Below are 10,933 nucleotides of genomic sequence, written 5' to 3' on the forward strand. Positions count from 1 at the left end.
TTTTTTTTTTTTTTTTTTTTTTTTTTTTTTTTTTTTTTTCTTCGGTGGGGGGAGGGAAAAAATTGCCTCCATATGATCCCGAACCTGATGCTTTAAAAAGAAAACTTTATAGAAAAACATAATATCTTCACCCACTTGGATAATTCATAGTGAGCGGCCTTTGATTTAAAGTTTAAATAATTATTATTATAAATTTTTTTTATTATACTTTTTAAAAATTTTTTAATAATTTTTATTAATTGGTTATCATATCTTCTCGGCTATTTAGCTAAGATCAAGTTTTTAAACTGTTCTTATCAGAGTAATTCCTGATATGGACTTCGGTCCAGGAATAGAAACTATGGATCATCAAAAACGTTCTAACGGAGTTCCACGTTATCCGGTTTGGAGCGTTTATTTTTTTTTTTTTTTTCGGTTTCTGTGTTGGGAGCTTGTGAAAAGAATAAGCATCCGGTTTGGGTCTACTATTATTTGGGTTTGAGTTATGTTTTACCTTTTTCCCCTTGTGGGTTTGTTGTTGTAGTCAAAGAGCCTAGGTTTTAATCGAATAGAAAGGATTTAAGTTTTTGGTTTTTTCTTTTAAAGTCAAGGATTTTAAGTATGGCTTTGATCCCCTACTCTGCTCCACAATGGGAAGAATTCGGGAAGAGTTTAGAAACACATGTCCACCAGCATGGACCCAGCGCGGACTTTGTTTGGAGCACGGCGAATTATGGAAACGCTGGTGCGATCCCTCCTTACAAAATCGGGTTGCCAATATGCATACTCCCGATTGGCCTACTTTCGAGGCCAAGTATCTGTACTCTGTTTTTTCAGCTTTTCAGAATATTGGTTGGGAGAAAGGGGTGCTCGACGCGAAATGGGATGAATATCACAGAACTTACGCAGCAACGGCTGCGACCCTTGAAGCTTACAAGGAAGCATTGAACCGGCGCGACGCAGATTTTCACAGCCGTAACGCAGCGTTCCAAGCGTATGTGGAACAGGCGAGGCAAGAACTCGAGCGCCGAGACCAACAGCTGGAGGCCAAATCACAGGAATTATCGCGTTAGCACGCTGATATTAATAAGCGCTCAGAAGAACTTTTTAACACCCGCCCGAAGAAAGCGGACCGCTGGGTGGATCCTATGTCTAACGCGCCGCAGCCCGCTCGGGAATTCGGCACGAGTCCTAAGGGACATCGGTCTACCAAATTTACAGATGGAGTGGGGAATCAGGGGCCACCCCCTCCTCCTCGTGACGAAAAACCTTTTTTTGGAGATTCCGAAGAGGATAATAATGATTGGGAGGTTGACGCGCCTGCGATCATTGAGCCGGATTTTCAGGTTTTTGATGTATCATCATGGATTCCTCGATTACGCAATGGGGAACTTGCGCTCTAGAAATGGATCTGCGTCGTTCTTTCGAATATTGGACACACACGTCCACGCAAGTAAAAGAGGATTTTGACGCTCTGTACGAATGGATGAAAACGATAAAAGATCTGGACAACCCTCCCCAATCTATCATTCGTTTGGGCGAAAGGGCCCTCTATAAGTAGCCCCGTCCACGAAGTTACAATATGCGCGAATGTTGAGGGCAATGGTAAACATGGACAGAACGCCAATGGATATGTTCATAATGGGGTTGCAGAAGATTGCAGCGCGCTCAGAGATAAAACAAGCGAGACCGTTGCCGAAGAACGAAATGGATACCATCATTCGGCCCCGAAAGGATTGGAAAGAACAGACGGTGTTCCGCTTGGCGTAGATAACGGCGAGTCGATGGTCGGAAATCGCGGCACTTACGAAGAAAAACTTTCAACGGACCGAAGACGGATCTGTGATTTTAGATTGGGCAGTGGCTCCGAAGACAGCAAAAATGGACCCCCACCGGGCGTCCCGCTTTATCAAGATACAGGGCAAGGACGCTTTTGCTCTGATTCAACTACTGCACACGTTGCGCCCGGAAGAACGTCTAACGAAGCTGACGACCACCGACGTAGAACGCATTCTGCCTCCTTACGGGGCCACGGCTCACTCCATCAAGCGCGGTGCATTGAGGCACGCGACAGAATTGGTCGAGGCGCACGGTATGGATTCACACGTGATCGCTCAACTCGCAAAACACGTGGATCCTTTCGATCTTCCGCAGAACACGGCGCGTTATCTGGGGCGTTACACGACCTTGCTCACGAAGGTGTCGTCGGTGGTGGAGATGATGTAATACGCGATTTCCAAAGGGGTTTCGAGCCCTGGATTCCTCCCGGAAGGGGGCCGCAGTACCATCACACGTCGACAGCAGATTACCCGCATTGCTTCAGCAGAGGATGAATCTCTTATTCCCCTTCAACAGGTTCAAGTGACGGTGCTGGATATCGAATGGATCCTTTCGCGTCTGGAAGGTTCCGTTTTACAACGTTTTAAACATATCTGGTCTTTGCTCAGTTTACCACCGCGCTCGAGCCCCCGAGAGAGCAAAAGAGCCATTCCAGTCGCGGACGCAGTTCTGCTGCGAGCCGCAGGTGTGATTACGGACGCATCGTCTTTCGAGACGGGATCTTGGGTCGTACCTTTCTCTGTCATTGAGGAAAAACCCACAGGGAAACGCCGTCGATGGATTGCATGGCCTCGTGAAAAAAATAAGGACGATCCTTGTGAGGCGGAGGTACCGTTGGAACATATCTCGCGTTACTTGCCAGCCGTATTGGAGGAGGCTGCGTCATGTTTGGATTTAAAAGCCTCTTTTTTTCCAGGTAGAATTACCACTCGAGACCCGGCGTTTCTTTAGCTGCCGCGTGGCGGATAATTCTATCGTGGAATTAACTCGTTTACCTATGGGTTATAAAGTGAGCCCGGAAATTTTACAGACAGTTACATCGGTCATCGCCGGTGTTCCGGAGATGGTAAAACCCACTTGGGCGGCTCCATGCGAATTGCGTTTGGATGTTTGGATTGACAATATTCGCATCTCCGGTAACTCACAGGAGGTCGTCAAATGGGAGCAGCAAGTGAGACGACGGGCAGACGAATGTCGCGCCACTATCGGAGAAGTGATTTCTGTGGCACATTCGTATACCTTTTTGGGTGTCGTTTTCGATCACAGTTCGCGTACCGTGGGTCTGAGCACGAAATGTATAGGCAAGTTGCAGGACATCAGACCATTAAGGTTATGGACGGTCGCGGAAATGGAAGTCGCGGTGTCTCGTTTCCTGTATGCGGCGGCCATACTGGGGGTTCGTCTGACAAAATTTTTCTTTTTCTTGAAGGCCGTGCGGCGACGATTATCTGCGTTGAACCGCGGACGGCTTTCCTTAACCGCACAGGCCCGTCTCCCTCGGTCAGCAACACGAGAGGGCCGTGTCTTATTACGAACGCTGCTCCGCAACGAGAAGCGTTTGATCACGGATGCCTCCCTCCATGGATGGGGGGCGATCATGTTTTTGGAATCAGGCGAGGTCAAGATTGCAGGCGGCACTTGGATAACGCCGCCGGCGTTAATAGTGCAGGCGGAGGCCAGAGCTGTACGTTTAGCTCTTCTCGCTTTTGCAGAGATCTTGCCCCAGCACATACAGGTTTTTGTGGACAATACTTCTTTGCAGCATTCCGCAAGGAAGGGGCACGCAAAATCGTATGCTTTGACATGGGAGTTGCATCGCATTTTGAGAATTTTGGACTCCCGAGGAGTACAAGCATCTTTCGAGTACGTTGAATCTCGGGACAACCCAGCGGACGGCCTGTCACGGGGCGCCGTGTTCTCTACGGTGGACTTGGCGAAGGGGGTTCAACTTGCGAAGGGGAGCGGAGGGTTCTGGAGAGGAAGGGACTCTAGAATCTGCCACTTCGTAAGTCCTGCCGGGTAATCTTTCGGCGGCATAGATAATTTTGATTTTACGTTTGTTTATTGCTTGCTATCGTTTCATGATTATTTTGTGTTTTGGAATCATTCGAAACTCTATAGATTATTTGTTTGTTTATTTGTTTCTATTTATTTGTTTTACCTTCGACCAAAGTAGGAAAGGCATATTCTGTTTTTTGTTTTTGCCAGCTTGCGAAAAGAATGATAAAGTCTTACTGACTTTTATATCTTGTATGGGTTTTAACTATTAGGAATATTTTTACTTCTTTCCTTTCCTAACAGCGTGTTAATCGTAAGTTTTTGAAAAGCTCATCCAACAACCAAACCCCCACCTCCCCCGATCAGGGAGCAGGTTAAAAGGGGCTTCTCAGCACTTCCATTTCGTCAGTTCTTAGGATGTTTTTAAATAAATAACTGTCTGGGAAAATACAATTTATTTTTTTTAAACTCGATGGGGTTCCAATCCTTTGAGGTTAAATACAGGGTTTTCTTTTTGTTTTTCTATTCTTGTTTATTGTGGAAGTAAGGCTAAGATTATTCTTTTCTGTTTTTTTTTCTTTTTGCTTTTATTTGATAACCGGCAATGCGCGCGAATCAGTCAAACGGAAGTCCCCTTAAAAAAAAAAAAAAAAAAATCCAACTCCCAACCCCCCAAGCGGGAGGCGGTTTTAAAAAAGGGACCCCCCCCACCACCACCATTTTCATTTTCGCCAGTCCCGTTTTTAAAAAGAGGAAAATTGTGGAGGGGAAAAAAAATTTGGATGCGTGCGCAAATGTTGCGGGGGGCGTCGGGGTTTGAGGCGCTGGGTCGTTATGTTGGGGTTCGTTTTCTCCCTCCCCTTTCGCCAAAAGAGGGGAATCGGGGCCTGAACCGATGACGCCCTTTTTGGCCCCTCTTTCCCCCCTCCCCCCGGGGCCCCAGGATAAGAACCCGGTGGGGTCGAAAATCGCCGGCACGGGCCTTTTTCCCAAGGCCTCGTCCCACCGAAGTGGCGCCCGTTCTCCTCTTTTTTTTTTTTTGCCGTTTTCCGCGGCGTTGCGGGCCCTTTTCGCCCTTTTTTTCCCCTCTGGACCGCCCCTGTCGCCGGGGATCCCGAAGGGGAAAAAAGAAAACCAGGTGCGGGAGAGCCCCGGCCCCGGGAAAAACGCGCACGAAGGGGAAGAAAAGGAGCGGGCGGGAAAAGAAGGAACAAAAAGGGGGCGTCCCCCGGTTTTTTTTTTTCTTTGTGGCGTGTGGGTTTTTTTATTATTTTCGTGTCTTCTTCCTCCTTTTGCCGCCGTTCGGGGAGGGGAAAGCCTTTGTGCTGCTTCAATGGTTCTTCTCGGATTCTCGAAGGGGGGTTGTTTCGCACCACTTGCCGTACTTTTCATGGTATTTCCCATCTCACCCGCACGTGTAAAATAGAAATAATGAGGGAACTTTTAATCTTTCGTATAGAAGGGTTTGGAGTTATGTTTCATATATATATATTTTCCTTGACACAATTTCCGTTGTCCTCATAATGACTTTAGTATGATATTATCGGGAACTTATTTCTGTAAGAAGGTGGAGTTTTTTTTTTTTTTTTTTTTTTTTTTTTTTTTTTTTTTTTTTTTAGCAACAGAAGTTTATCGGGAATTTGCACAACAGAGAAAAGTATGACGGAACTTTGGAATGTTATTTTCATGTGTTCCCATTTTTTTTTTCTCCCGTTCTTTTCTGCTGAATAGAGTGGTTTTTATCCATTTCATGAATGGATAAATTAAATATGAGCAATTTACTCATTTGATTCCATGATATGTTTTTTTTTTTTTTTTTATTTGATAGCTTACGAAAAGAATGATCGACTCTTACGTTAATAAAAATCAAATTATGTATGAGATTTGGTGCTGGGAATATTATTTTTCTTTTTTATTTTTATTTTTTGACAGTACGTCACACATAAGTTTCTGAAAAAAAAAAAAAAAACTCCAACCCAACCCATACTACCCGAACGGGAGGCGGGCTAAAAGAATTTCTTACCACTTCCATTTCGTCAGTTCTTTTGGTTTATTTAGGGAATAACCTTTGGGAGCAAAAATATCGGGATTTATATATGTATTACGGGAACGGAGGGTTCAAGACGGTAAAGCAACATATTGTTTTTCTCTTTTTTTTTCCCTCTTTTATATTCCTTGAGGAAAAAGTAAGGCTTGGATTTTCCATTCCCTATACCATTAAGAAGGATCTTGTGTAAATTATTACTATTTATTTTGTGTTTTAAGATAAAAAATATTCTAGTTTTTTTTTCTTGCTTCTAGTTTTTTTTCTTGTTTTTTTGTTGTTTTTCTTTTTTTTTTCAACGTTTGGTTTGACCTATTATTTATTTATATTTCGCTACGCACCTTTGCTTATTCGTTATCACTGCTAGAGCAAGAAACAATTTTTTAAGGATCACCCGCAACTTGAGTGACTGTTGTATGAAAAATTTTTATCACTCTATGGTTCTCACGAAGGGAGGCTTAAAAAAAAAAAAATAAATAAAACTATATGATAGGATTTCTTATTTTCTTTTCGCTCTATTTTTATTTTTATTTATTTTTTTATTTGTTCTTTTTTTTGATTTTAATTAATAAGGAAAAATAAGAAGGAACAAATAGGAGAATTATTTTTCCCCTGATTTCCTTTTGCTTTTCGTTCCAATGAGTGACAGGATCATGAAAATGAAAATAGTAATGCTGGGTGAAGGTCGAGTGGGGAAAACATCTTTACTGCAACGTTTCGTCAATAATTCCTTCGATGATGATTGTAGCTCTACAACTAAAGCATCAATGTACGCTAACGTAAAAATTGACCTTTCTAATGGGACTGTAGCAGTACTTTCTATTTGGGATACTGCTGGGCAAGAGCGTTATCATGCATTGGGTCCTATCTACTACCGTGATGCTCATGGTGCGGTGTTGCTTTACGACATAACTGATTACGAAAGCTTTTTAAAAGTAAAGATCTGGTTGAAGGAACTTCAAGAAGTAGTTGGTAGTCAAAATATATCTGTTGTCATTGTTGGCAATAAAATTGATCTAGAGCGTGAGCGTCGAGTTCCAGTGAGAGAGGCCGAAGATTGGGCTCGCCAGCAAAATGCAAAACATTTTATTGTCAGTGCAAAATTAGGGATTCGCGTTGCTGAACCATTTGAAGCAGTGGCGGCAAATGTCGTCGATAGAATTGAAAAGAGTAGTCGAATAGTAGAAGAAAGTTTAAAACCAGTCTCTGATGGGATGACAAGTAAAATGCCTGTGCGCCTTGGTGTGCCTCCTCCTAGATCTCGTGGCGTAAAAATAAATTTGAATGAAACATCGGATGATTATGTTTCCCCCGCTGAACGCCATTGTAGCTGTTAATAGGGGATATTTGCCGTTTATATTTGTGACATGATTGCTGTACTTTTCCGTCTTCTAGTAGAGTTTTCTGTGACATTATTATAATTATTATTATTTATTATTATTATTATTATTATTATTATTATTATTATTATTGTAATTCTCTTTACTGTCTCTGGTTTTGGTTAAACGTGGTGATGCATTTTTTTTTTTTGTGTGTGTGTGTTTTGGTTTTTTTATTTTATTTTAGGGAAACAATTCCTGCTGTTACTATTTTTTTTTTTATTCCTTGATAGAGTCATAGAGAGGTTACTTTAATATATATATATATATATATATCGTGGGATTCGTTCTTGTTTGCGCCAGAATGAGGTTATTGTGCCCTTTTTGGGTTAATAAGATAGACGCACTTTCTATAGATTCTCCTTCTGCGTTGACATTGAGGGATTTGTTATGTACCAATGTGGACGACCAAAATGAGGTTTGGAGTTATGTTTTGTTGGCTAATTTTTTATTTGACATGGAATGGCTCTTTTCGGTGGCTCCATCATTGTTGCAAACAAAGAAAAAGCTTTTTTTAGTTTCGGGGGAGAAAGGTTTGGCGCAACAATTTTCATCATCATCTTTCTCTGGTGCTATAGATAAGGGTAGAATCAGGTTTATAGAGCCAAAATTGCCTCTTCCCTTTGGTGTACACCACACTAAGCTTGCTATTTGTGTTAATGAAAATGGTATACGGGTAGCAATTTTTACTGCAAATTTTATAGAGAGTGATTGGTCTCAAAAGACCCAAGGAATTTATGTACAAGATTTTCCTAAACGATCTAATATAGATAAGGTTACAGAGGAAAGTTATATACCTTTAAATATACAGGATAATCGAGGGAATCGATTCAAAAATGAATTACGTAGATACCTTAATAGTTATAATGTGTTTTCTTCTTTAAGTGATGAAAACGGCATTCCCAATACATTGTTTGATGAATTTGATTTTAGTAACGCTAGTGTTGAACTCATATCATCTGTTCCAGGTTATCACCGCGGTTCTGATGCGTATTTGTTTGGAATGGGAAGAATTGAGAGTTTATTGGAATCTCTATATATGGGAACAAGTGATAAATCGGAAACACCTCTCTTAACGTGGCAATTTAGTTCTCAAGGCAGACTAACTGATGCTTTTCTGGTTAAAATGGAAAGTGCGATGGTAAGTGAAATAAAAAATAAAGATATATCAGAACAGTTTCGCCCTATGGTTCAAGTGGTGTACCCAACAGAGTCTGAGGTGCGGGATAGTTTGGAGGGTTGGATTGGAGGTCTTTCACTACCTCTACGACTTGCTTGTTGTCATCCTTATATCAATAAACGTCTGTACCGTTGGGGGTTTAGCGCAAAAGACATGAACGACAACAAGATTACAAGGAAGCAATCGGTACCACATATAAAATCATATATGCGGTTAACTGAAAAGAAAGATGCACTTAAATGGGTAATTTTAACTAGTGCTAATCTTTCTCGTGCTGCATGGGGTGAATGGCAAAAGAAGGGAACTCAGCTGGCTATACGTTCTTATGAGCTTGGGGTTTTCTATGATAGTGAATCCTTTATACAAATTTCGGACGAACTTTTTAGTGTGACTCCATCTCGACCGATTCCCCTTCCTTCTTCTGTAGAAGGCGATGGTCTGATTGAAGTGCGTATTAAAAAAAAAGAAAAAAAGGGATCTCAAGATGAACCCATCTTGTTCTTACCTTATGATCCTCTTAATCCTGAACCATATGCAAGTACTCTTCAGCTGCAGAAATCTGAAGGTAGTGAAGATAAATCCCCACTTATTGCTAAAGACAGGCCTTGGGTTATTGACATTCCTCATTTCGGTAAAGATGCTTTGGGAAAGGACTTTCATGAAGCACTAAAAACAAATAATTCCATTGATCATACTGTTGACGAGATTTCGAGTCTTGAAAAAAAGGCAAAAATGGAGAATAAGAATAACCGATCTTTAGATTTATAATAACAAGATCGTATAAACAATGTCATGAGTTTTTACTTGGAATTAACCACTCTGTAGAATAAACATTAATAGAAACAGTTATAATAATAATAATAATAATAATAATAATAATAATAATAATAATTATTATTATTATTATTATTTTTTATTTACCTTTCCTTTTCTGGACAAAGTGTTTTTTTTTTTGTAGAGGATTACTATTATTTGACTGATTTTTTACTTTTTTTCTTGTTTTATTTATTTTTATTTTTTAAATAGGAAGTTTATTTCCCCCTTCCCCTTCCACTAAAGGAAACCAGAAAAAAAAAAAAAATACACAGAGTGGTTCAAAGAATAAACTTTGAGAACATTTTAGGTAAGGTTAGGCGAACCACACAGGGAGAAAGTTTCCGTGTTATAGTTTTTAAAAATTAAAGAGCAATTTTTAGGCAGAGATGGATGTTTCCGGGAGTAAAAAAAATAATGGATGCGATGATGTGGGGGCATGCAACAAAGGGAAGGAGATGGACGTAACACTCGATGGTCAACCGGTGCTTATATACAACAACGAAAAATATGCACTCTTGACACCAACTACCTGTGAAGAGCTACCGCAGTGTGATAATCGAGGCGCCGATCTACATCCATCCTCTGCAGATGGTTTTGTGACAACCTACCACAAATTGGCTTTCAAAGGAGATGAATGGAAATTTGTTTTAGAGGAATATCGCGAAAAACTCTATGAAACAGTTCGTAATACCATATTAAAGTTGTTGGATGTTTCGCAGGTCAGTGTGTTCGACATCATTTTTTCGATGGGTTCCCTTGCTGCAGTTTTTTCCGTCCATCATTCTCCAGATATCTCTGGAAAGGAGATTAATAAAAAAATTCTTGCCTACAATTTCGAGGATATTTGGTTGCTTTTCTTTGAGGAAAGGAAAAAACGTACAAATGATCTTAAAATAAGTAAAAATAACGAGTTGTATAAATCACCATCATTGGATAAAATACAAGATTCATTAGGCACAACGGATGAATTACAGGAAGAAGGTAATATGGAACAGGGAACAAAAAGTGTAACATCTGTCACTGAAGAGAGCATGCCAGAACTAAAACCATTACAACTTTCTACGAGTCATGAAATGCTTTTTCATGGGGTGGAATGGCGTGCTATTCTTCAAACAAAGAAAGAAGAGCTTCTAAAGGCCTTAACTTCTGAAATATGTGAAGTTACAAACGCTATCGACAAGCCACGCTGTCAACTTAACTTGGACAACCAAACGCTTTTCGTTAAATGTACAATAACACACCCTACAGCAACAACAAAAAACACAATTGATCACATACTATCCGAGCACGGATATCCAAGCGTATGGAGTATTTATGAAAAAAACAAGTTAACAAGCAAACACGAAGAACACTGTAAAGTAACCATTCTAGAGGACTGCAAAGAAGACGATAAATCGCAAAAAATATCAGTAAAAACACACTCCACGGAAACATATTCCACAACTCCCACAGAGGAGAAAAAAGCAGAAACAGAAATAATTCCTACGAGATCTCAGCCTAAGAAATCACCAAAGAAAAGTACTTCACAATCTTTACCACTCAACAACGATTCGCAAGCATCATCAGAATATAGCAATGTTGTAACACGTCACCGTGTGCGCTTTGATGGCGATGTCTGGGGACTTGTAGTGAAGCACAGACGTGCGGAGCTTGAGCGGGCATTTGACACGGACGTGTGTGATGCTGTCGGGATTCCCA

At 40.8% G+C, this 10,933-nt stretch overlaps 7 protein-coding genes across 7 annotated transcripts; all 7 read left to right on the forward strand.

Annotated features, from left to right (window-relative positions):
- Window positions 1–629: 629 nt before the first annotated feature.
- On the forward strand, window positions 630–1,052 carry TM35_000232330 (uncharacterized protein; the record flags this gene model as incomplete). The annotated part of the gene is made up of 1 exon (XM_029027473.1): window positions 630–1,052. The coding sequence occupies one exon, from the start codon at window positions 630–632 to the stop codon at window positions 1,050–1,052; it is 423 nt and encodes a 140-aa protein (XP_028881328.1).
- Window positions 1,053–1,763: 711 nt separating this feature from the next.
- On the forward strand, window positions 1,764–2,312 carry TM35_000232340 (uncharacterized protein; the record flags this gene model as incomplete). The annotated part of the gene is made up of 1 exon (XM_029027474.1): window positions 1,764–2,312. The coding sequence occupies one exon, from the start codon at window positions 1,764–1,766 to the stop codon at window positions 2,310–2,312; it is 549 nt and encodes a 182-aa protein (XP_028881329.1).
- Window positions 2,313–2,815: 503 nt separating this feature from the next.
- On the forward strand, window positions 2,816–3,841 carry TM35_000232350 (target of rapamycin (TOR) kinase 1; the record flags this gene model as incomplete). Its single annotated transcript, XM_029027475.1, has 1 exon — window positions 2,816–3,841. One exon carries the CDS (start codon window positions 2,816–2,818, stop codon window positions 3,839–3,841), a length of 1,026 nt encoding a protein of 341 aa, XP_028881330.1.
- Window positions 3,842–4,711: 870 nt separating this feature from the next.
- TM35_000232360 (uncharacterized protein) lies at window positions 4,712–5,242 on the forward strand (the record flags this gene model as incomplete). Its single annotated transcript, XM_029027476.1, has 1 exon — window positions 4,712–5,242. One exon carries the CDS (start codon window positions 4,712–4,714, stop codon window positions 5,240–5,242), a length of 531 nt encoding a protein of 176 aa, XP_028881331.1.
- A 1,289-nt stretch (window positions 5,243–6,531) lies between these two features.
- Window positions 6,532–7,197, forward strand: TM35_000232370 (ras-related protein Rab21; the record flags this gene model as incomplete). The annotated part of the gene is made up of 1 exon (XM_029027477.1): window positions 6,532–7,197. The coding sequence occupies one exon, from the start codon at window positions 6,532–6,534 to the stop codon at window positions 7,195–7,197; it is 666 nt and encodes a 221-aa protein (XP_028881332.1).
- Window positions 7,198–7,543: 346 nt separating this feature from the next.
- TM35_000232380 (tyrosyl-DNA Phosphodiesterase (Tdp1)) lies at window positions 7,544–9,187 on the forward strand (the record flags this gene model as incomplete). The annotated part of the gene is made up of 1 exon (XM_029027478.1): window positions 7,544–9,187. The coding sequence occupies one exon, from the start codon at window positions 7,544–7,546 to the stop codon at window positions 9,185–9,187; it is 1,644 nt and encodes a 547-aa protein (XP_028881333.1).
- A 503-nt stretch (window positions 9,188–9,690) lies between these two features.
- Window positions 9,691–10,932, forward strand: TM35_000232390 (uncharacterized protein; the record flags this gene model as incomplete). The annotated part of the gene is made up of 1 exon (XM_029027479.1): window positions 9,691–10,932. A coding segment is annotated over one exon (1,242 nt), but the record flags the coding sequence as incomplete, so codon positions are not given.
- Between the last annotated feature and the right edge of the window lies 1 nt (window position 10,933).

Source organism: Trypanosoma theileri (assembly GCF_002087225.1).
Source record: "Trypanosoma theileri isolate Edinburgh chromosome Unknown TM35_Tth_23_V1, whole genome shotgun sequence".
Classification (NCBI taxonomy): Eukaryota; Euglenozoa; class Kinetoplastea; order Trypanosomatida; family Trypanosomatidae; genus Trypanosoma; species Trypanosoma theileri.